Raw genomic sequence first — 9685 nt, 5'->3', positions numbered from 1 at the left:
GGTGCAATTGCAATTGAAATCTAGCATTTTCATATTGGATTTCTCGAGTAATAAAAAATCAATTAGTTTCAAATTAGAATTCATCGAAGCATTCAATTATTTTTTTAAATTGTTTGATAAACGTCAAACTTTGACACAACTAATGAAATTACATTATTCATATAGACATACTTAAAACGAAGTAAATTTGAGAAATCCAATCAAATTACGTAAATTAATTATCAATTTAATTATATACGCAATGAATTGTGCAACAAATTAAACGTCAAACTTTGACAGATCTGTCAAATAACAACTGAATGGTGCAATTGCAATTGAAATCTAGCATTTTCATATTGGATTTCACGAGTAATAACAAATCAATTAGTTTCAAATTAGAATTCATCAAAGCATTCATTTCTTTTTTTAATTGTTTGATAAACGTCAAACTTTGACACAACTAATGAAATTACATTATTCATATAGACATACTTAAAACGAAGTAAATTTGTGAAAATCCAATCAAATTACGTAAATTAATTATCAATTTAATTATTCTTTTGTTTGCAATATATACGCAACGAATTATACAACAAATTAAACGTCAAATTTTGACAGATCTGTCAAATAATAACTGAATGATGCAATGACAATTGAAATCTATCATTTTATTTGAGGTTTAGGTGAGGTCTCGTTAATTAGATCATTTGGTTCGTGTACATTTACGAAAGATAATTGTGTAATCTGTGTATTTAATATGTATGAACAGTGTAATTATGGAAGCGGGTCGTGTGAACGGTAAACAGAAATATAGAAATTTTCGTTTATTTAAAACAATACAATTTTAATTTTTTTTAAAAAAACTTATCTTTTACAGCAACAAAAAGAAAATTGATAATTATTAACGTCAATGACGTTGGCAATTTTCTATTAATTATATTGCTAACGAGCATTGAAAATTGGGCATTGTAAATAGACCGTTTTGAATGTTAAAATTGATGGAATGTCAATGTCAAAATGGAATGTCAATGTCAAAATGGAATGTCAATGTCAATGACGTTATTGAAATCGTTCGCGTTGGCGGCGTTATAACAAAGCCTTCAAACAGAGAGAGAAAGAGAAAATAAAACGCTAAAACTAAGTAGACGAAGCAATCTTTATTGCTTATTTCAAGGGGATTCGATGGAGGAGAATGAGGAGGGTCAAGTGGTGCAGCCTGCGTTCACTTCAATTTTTTTTCAATTCGATTGAAGATTAAAGCGAATAAGAAATTGAAACTGAAGCAACAAAACGACAAGAAAAAAATCAAATCCTGCCAATTCGGAGTTAACTTCGTTATCAATCGCAGACTAAACAATGTTTGGAATGTGTTTTTTTTTTCTTGTTTCTTCGTCTGCTGTTTCCAGAAGCTTTGTTTTTTTGAAACGAAATACCGGTGCTAATCTGAAGATAAAGAAGACTGGTTGAGTGATGAAGGGAGGACAAGGAGGAAACGGAGTAGAATTATCGCCCATCGATGGGTGTAAATAAAGCCGTCTAAGCCTACCTTGACGATGGCAAGATTTAGAGAAATAAATGAAGAATGAGTGAATTGTGAAAGAAGGATATAGACGACATCTCAATATCCCCGGACCCTTTTCATTCTTCGCCTCGCGCATTGTTGTATCTTAGCTACCGAAATGTAATAAAAAAGAAAAACGAAGGAATTCCACCTAAAAGGATGTGTAAGAAACGACACACACACGAACCGCAACAGATCACTTCTGTAGTTAGTTCACGTTTTTTTCTTCTCTTCTCTTCTCTCTACTCAAATACATCGTTTTTTTTTCTTCGTGCGTTTGAAGCCATAAAATTCTCTTAACGGAAGACACATGCGACACTTAAATTGTCGCAGCGCAGACCAGAAACCAGGAGGAAAACAGAATACGACCAAAAAACTAATGAAACTTTAGAGAAGAGAAGAACAAATTTCGAGCGAGTTTTAATGTTTACATAGCGCCATCAAAACGTTAAGTGGCGTCAAGTGAACCACTTTTTTCTTTCTTTCTTGCAATTGAAAATCCTCGTAAATTAATTAATCTGCGCCAATTGAAGAGAAAACACACACACAAATGTTGTTTATTAACAAATTTTTATTAATTGTTTCGATTCTCACTTGTTTAATATCAATGGAAAGGAAATCAATTGTTTCAGAAAACAAAAACAAAATTTGATTTCCACAAAATTGTTTCAAAGCATACTTTGTTTATTTTTTCATTGAAACAAATTGAATTTTTTCATAGCTCACTTCGTATAATTTGAGTAAGAAAAAATAAAAAATTAAGAAACTATATTAATATTTTTTCAATTGTTAACTCAAATGTTACAACAGTAATTATCGTAGCAACGTGAAAAACAATTGTTTTTTTTATTCAGAGAAGCGAACAAAACAAAAACAGATATTAATAAGGTACAGATTTATCAATGATTTTCTCAGAAGCGAACGCTTGAGATATTTCGAGATATTACTAAGAGATGAAAGTGAGTAACATTAATTTCTTATGGTTTCTTATTTTTTTTTTGTTTTGTTAATAAATATGACACGAGCTTAGGAATATTTCGAAAAGCGTATTCCCGTTCGGGCGATGACGCATCGCGCAACTGTTTCTACATTTTTGTTTTGTTTCTCTTTTTTTTTTTTTTCGAAATTTGCGTACCTTGACACCTCGTAAACACGTAAATAAATCGAGCGAATGTCAGCGCCATCTATTGCATACATTCATGTATAATACAATTGACGTAATTACATTAAGCATGTTTCATTTCATGACGTAATTATTGAGTAAATTAGCAATAAAACAAGTATAGACAACTTGTACTGCACGTAATTTTATTACAAAATTTACATTTTACACTAGCGACATCTGTGTAAGAAAATTGAATTATTTAACAAAATTTTGTGCAAAGTATGTATGCAACTTCAATTGCAAGTATCTACGGAATTCTAACCAAAATAATTCTCATAACTACAACTAGATGGCAATACTTCCATCTCAAATAGATTTAAATATAAAAATATTCTAATTTGATTGCTTTTTCTTATCTAATTTTGATAATGAATTAGAAAAAAACCGTAAAAGCTACAATTCCAGAATTAAGCGCATTAGAAAGCCTATAGTTTTATATTTAATTAAAGTATTAATTGATATATGTGACAGTGTTGGTTATTAAAAAATAAAATTAAATGTGCAAAAACTTTTACTTTACTTTTTTTTAATTTCAAATACACAATAACTGAAAGTTTTATAACTATGATATTATACACATAATATTGCTTATATATTCAGCTTTCATGTACATATTTAATTTTGTCTGTATCTTTCGTAGTTTTCTAGAAATTCGATAAAATGTAAATAAGGAAATTTGATTTTAATCAATAATTTGCTTTGAACGCCATCTATGGTTGAGTAGGTACAAACAATAGAAATATTGACGTTTCTACTAATAAATACTTAATTTTTTGATATATTATGTCCAAATTATTGAAATTTATTGAATTATTGACAAAAATATTCAAATTCTTTAAAGATTTCAAATTTCTAATAATATTTTTTTAGAGTGTACAATAAGTTGCCTAATACACACTAAAAAGACCAATGTCTGTATTAAATATTTATTTACATATTATGTAAGAAACAAACAAAATTAGAAACTTATTAAATAATAAAATGAAAAGTTTCAGCTGTTTTTTTTGTATAACCATAGCAACGCTTCATAATAACATTTACATCATCGAATGTTTTCTCATCCAGAAAGAAACGTGAACAACGATGATGATAAAAAAAAACAATAAACAAAAGATGAAGGATTTTTTGTTTTTTTGTTTTTGATGAAATAAAAGCGCAGCATGTGGTACGGGGAACCCCCGCAGCCGCAGAAAACAAAATCGAAACGGACACGGGTGGATGATATTAAACGACACAGATCTAATCCGATTTAGATTTCCGTCCCTCCGCGATTCGATTCGCTCATTTCCATTATGCGTTGTGACCAGCTGTTTGGACTATCTGCAGGAATTAGGTATGAGAATTGAGAAGTATTCCAATTGCAAATGCGATACGCAAAGAACGAAAATATTAGTTGATGTTGCCTTAGAGATGGTAAATTTTGACAACAACAACAAAAAAAAAACAAGAACAATTGAAAATTATACAAATTATATTTCATTTGAAGTGTCAAATTATCAGAACATATTAATTTTACAATTTCATTTCAATAATTAATCTTGAAGTATAAGTTTGAAATTAGACCGAAATTGTTGATAAGTGGCATAAACTAATTGACAAGTGACATTTACTAAACGTCAAGTTGACAGGTGACATTATACTATTGTCAATTTATTAGATACTTCTTTTTTTCATTTATTTTTCATTGTCAACTTGATTTAATACAATTTTCTTAATGATTTCATAAAATTACCGTTGAAATTTCAAATATTTGAAATATATTTAACGCAACTTTCTAAATTGTTTACACAAATTTCTGGTATATCAGTAAAACATCAGAACATATTAATTTTACAATTTCATTTCAATAATTAATCTCGAACACGTACAAGTATAAGTTTAAAATTAGTCCAAAATTGTTGATAAATGGCATAAACTAATTGACAAGTGACATTTATTAAATGTCAACTTGACAGGTGATATTAAACTATTGTCAATTTATTAGATACTTCTTTCTTTCATTTATTTTTCATTGTCAACTTGATTTAATACAATTTTCTTAATGATTTCATAAAATAACCGTTGGAATTTCAATTATTTGAAATGTATTTAACGCTACTTTCTAAATTGTTTAGACAAATTTCTAGTATATCAGTAAGACATCAGAACATATTAATTTTACAATTTCATTTCATTAATTAATCTCGAACACGTACAAGTATAAGTTTGAAATTAGTCCGAAATTGTTGATAAGCGACATAAACTAATTGACAAGTGACATTTACTAAATGTCAAATTGACAGGTGACATTATACTATTGTCAATTTATTAGATACTACTTTTTTTTCATTTATTTTTCATTGTCAACTTGATTTAATACAATTTTCTTAATGATTTCATAAAATAACCGTTGGAATTTCAATTATTTGAAATGTATTTAACAGAACTTTCTAAATTGTTTACACAAATTTCTAGTGTATCAGTAAGTATTAATATAATGGTGCATCCACACTTTAAGTGATTATAATCAGGTGTACCAACTACCAGGTAATTTAGTATGTTCATTCAGGAGTACCAACTTTTGATGATTTGAAAACCTAATTTCGACCGTTGCTAAGGATGTTGTTGACTTGTATCTAGATGAAAAGAAACGAAAGGGACGAATCTTGTTTGCGTTTCGTTTTTGTTCCCAGAGGCGTCGGAGGGTAGGTAATTTGATGATGATGATGATGTGAAGCCTTCGGGCGACACGTGTCGCGCACTGCTGTCACCGCAACACTTTCATGCATGTATACAACTTTATTTGCATTCGTGTGTATGCGGAGACGGCGGTCCTTCAAATATAATTGACATTGCTCGCATGCAAATAATCTCAGAGAACACATACGTACATACGTATATAATACACATATCCACTATATACTACATGTGTTTGCGTGTGTCTGTTTGAGGAGCGGAGGCGGCTGCGACAGAAGATATTAAGCCCCCAGGGAGCGCCACCGCCGCCTCAGCCTCCTCTTCCTCAAACCATCATCAACATACGCCTTTCTCTCTCCAACACACACACACACACTTATAACATATAGAGGGGTTTGTGAATACACGACATCTTCTTGTCTTTTCCGCCCTTTCATGTGTTCTCTGCCTCACGTACATATACATGCCTTTGTTGCAAAACGCGACGAAACGAAAGCAAATTTCAATATTAATATTGTTGCCTGTTTTCCACTAAACTTCCTCCATTCATCCATCAAATTTATGAAAAGCCCAGAACGCAAAATCTACTTTATTTACATAACAAAACTAATTATACAATAACTTCTTGTTTTTTTTTTTCATCAATTCAATCAAAATTGATGAAACTACAAGCTTTCGTCTATAAAACAAACGAAAAATATTATTTTAACTTTGACTAAAAAAAAATCTAGAAAGCTTAGTTTGCGTATTAAGTTGCCTGATTTAAGAAATGTCAAATTAGAAACAAATTGGTTTATAAGCAATGACATTTGACTGCTGAAAACTAGTTTGGATGTGTAATAAAAATTTGAGTATCTGAAAAGTAATTTTTTTCTTTGTGAATTGTAAGTGTAAATGGGAAAACACTGGAAGAAAGTTGTCGATTGCGGTTTTTAATATAATGTTCGCGTAGGGAAGAAAAGAAAAAAATTGAAGACGAAAGAGAAACGAAGCAACAACAATAAAAAAAAATACGTCGTTCTTTTGTTTAGTGGAGGTGGAGCGACGGTGGAATCGTCTCCACCCACCCGACAAAGCATTTAATAAATCCCTTGAAGAACAAAAGCGAAACGAAACAAACGAGAGAAAACAAAAACAGCGGCGAAGAACTGTAGTAATAAATCCGGAGGAGGCGGCGGCGGTGGCCGCGCAGCGAAAACAAAAGCTCACGCGAATTACGTTTGATGGAAATGGAAAAAAAGAAAAAAAGGAAAATCGCGAAGAGAAAATGAAAATAGCAGAAATAAAACGGATGAAAGGGGAAAGAAAGAAAATAATATTAAAAAAGAAAAAAAATTGGAACGTGGATTCGGTTGAGGGTTTGCGGGAGAGGTTTAATGTTTTCGGGGCCATCAAAGGTGTGTACATTGTGCAGAATATCAATTTATGTTTTGAGGGCGGCTTTGGCGTCGCGCTGGAGGGGTGAGTCCCCCCCACGGACACGCCCACATCGACTAATGATAACTGTGTGTTCAACGCACGCATTCGCATCTGGCCACGCCCCGACCTTATAGCATCCCCCCACAATTTGCGCGAGTGGAAGGGGAAAGACAAAGGAATGCGATAAAATTTGTTAAATAACAGAAAAAAAAATGAACAACAAATCCGCGTAATTGTTGTTATTATTGTTTTTTTTTAAATTAATTTTGTTGTTTGTTTTCGATATGCGAGAGAAATAGATACGAGATTGCGTGTGTTGAAGGGAAAAAACGGGATTTGTGGGTGTGTCCTCTGTTGGCCACTCCCACTTCACCGCTTAGTTTTCGCTGGATTCCACCCGGAAATGTGCGGTGGCTTTGAACCATCATTGTTCTAGCCATCAAAATATTGGTATAACACATCCAGATGCCGACGGAACCTAACCTCTCCTCTCCGGCGACGACAACCTCGAAAATCCGATTCGAAAACATTTATCAACATCATCATCGTCATCATCGTTCGGCCGATAAAATAGTTAGTTGCACTGGATAAGAGAGCAGGCGACGATCGCGTTTTGTTTCTCGCGATTGTTTCGTTTCGTGTGGATGTCGTGATTTTTCAATTTATTTATTTTTTTTTCGTTTCTTTCGGTTGGAAGATGTTGTGATACTGTGATTGGTCAAATGTTAATGATGGACTGTGATGCTGCGGTGCGCCTCCTGGCGGTCGGTGACGGTGAGATGATTCTGGAGCAGGCGGAAAGTCCTCTGGATCTTCGCGGATCGTCGGATCCGAAATCCTCGTCGGACGGTGAAGCTTCCAAAGCGAAGAAGTCTGGAAGTGGTGGTGGAGCAGCAGCAACAGCAGCAGGAAGCGGAGGACATCAGATGATAAAACCACCGTACTCGTACATCGCTCTCATCACCATGGCGATCCTGCAGTCGCCGCAGAAGAAGTTAACGCTAAGCGGAATCTGCGAGTTCATCATGACCCGTTTCCAATACTACAGGGATAAATTCCCGGCGTGGCAGAACTCGATCAGGCACAATCTCAGCCTGAACGATTGCTTCATCAAGATCCCGAGGGAGCCGGGAAATCCGGGAAAAGGAAACTACTGGACTCTGGATCCGTTGGCCGAAGATATGTTCGATAACGGCAGTTTCCTGAGGCGACGGAAACGCTACAAGCGACCGTCACCGAATCTGATGTATCGCGATCATCATCACCACCACCATCATCACGCCTCCGCGGCGATGGTTGCCAATTTGTTGGCTGCGAATCAGCAGGACGGTTACCAGCACAGCATCTTCGGGCCACCGATGCCGCATCACGGCCCCTACGGTTATCTACCCGCCATACCACCGTTGATCCCACCCATGGATCTCTCGAGGTTAGGGTTGACCCATCTGGGGCTCATCCAGCATCCTCAGGGTGCTCCGATCTGCAAACCGGTTCCGGTGCAACCGACGCAAACTTCGGCCACTTCGGACCCGGAGGACGGATTCGTTCCGAGCACCACGACGGAAATCACCGTCAAAGCCAAATCCAAGAACGGCTTCACCATCGACTCGATCATGGGCAAGCAGCAGCATCATCACCACCATCACCATCTGGACGATAAACCGAAGGATTCCAGCGATCAGAAGGTGCCGAGCATCCACAACCAGGCCTCGGCGTTCTCACCACTCTCCTCCGACGACTGGACCAGGTGAAATCCAAACAAAAGACACTCGCGTTAGACATAAAGTGTAAACTATTCTAGTCCAATCTCAACCAAAACAACACTATTTTAATTTAGAGATTCACGCATCTGAGAATCGAGAAACCGAAACAATTCTATACATTAATTTAAACTCAAACTTATTCCAATGAACGAAACCAAATTTTACCAAAGAAAAATGTCATTTTTTTTATTTATAAACGTCAATGTCATCAAATCAAATGTTTCCTTCTGTCAAGCAACAAGAAAAAAAACCAAACTTCAAACAAAACATACTAATTACTACTTAGTACAACTCTTATTAATATTACTTAATAACCTAATAAAAAAAGCAACAATCCTATGATTTTAACGGATGACATTGACATGTGTCATATTTTTTTTTTTGTTTGACCAAGTTGAAAATTCAAAGTTGCAATTGCTTAAACATTTGAATACGTGTAAATTAGTATGTTTATTTTTTTTTTCATTATATAAAAAAAAATCGTATATTTTCGTACAACTCTTATTAAGATTACTTAATAAGTGCGGATTCAGCGTTGACGGATTAACGTGCCTATTAAGAAAAAAAAAGCAACAATCCTATGATTTTGACGGATGACATTGACATGTGTCATATTTTTTGTTTTGTTTGACCAAGTTGAAAATTCAAAGTTGCAGTTGCTTAAACATCTGAATACGTGTAAATTAGTATGTTTATTTTTTTTTCATTATATAAAAAAAAAATCGTATATTTTCGTACAACTCTTATTAAGATTACTTAATAAGTGCGGATTCAGCGTTGACGGGCACGTTAATTAAGAAAAAAAAGCAACAATCATATGATTTTGACGGATGACATTGACATGTGTCATATTTTTTTTTTGTTTGACCAAGTTGAAAATTCAAAGTTGCAATTGCTTAAACATCTGAATACGTGTAAATTATTATGTTTAATTTTTCCATTATATAAAAAAAAATCGTATATTTTCGTACAACTCTTATTAAGTTTGCTTAATAAGTGCGGATTCAGCGTTGACGGATTAACGTGCATATTAAGAGAAAAAAAGCAACAATCCTATGATTTTGACGGATGACATTGACATGTGTCATATTTTTTGTTTTGTTTGACCAAGTTGAAAATTCA

General features: G+C 34.0%; 1 protein-coding gene across 1 annotated transcript; it reads left to right on the top strand.

The window, feature by feature from the left end:
• The first annotated feature begins 7246 nt into the window (after positions 1-7246).
• On the top strand, positions 7247-9673 carry LOC108563996 (forkhead box protein D1-like). Its single transcript, XM_017922864.1, has one exon. It carries the CDS (start codon positions 7523-7525, stop codon positions 8549-8551), a length of 1029 nt encoding a protein of 342 aa, XP_017778353.1. The 5' UTR covers positions 7247-7522; the 3' UTR covers positions 8552-9673.
• The last annotated feature ends 12 nt before the right edge of the window (positions 9674-9685 follow it).

Source organism: Nicrophorus vespilloides, unplaced genomic scaffold, assembly GCF_001412225.1.
Source record: "Nicrophorus vespilloides isolate i.1.1-1 unplaced genomic scaffold, Nicve_v1.0, whole genome shotgun sequence".
Classification (NCBI taxonomy): domain Eukaryota; kingdom Metazoa; phylum Arthropoda; class Insecta; order Coleoptera; family Silphidae; genus Nicrophorus; species Nicrophorus vespilloides.
The sequence above is the reverse complement of the archived record's forward strand: the minus strand, read 5'-3'. Positions and strand labels throughout refer to the sequence as shown.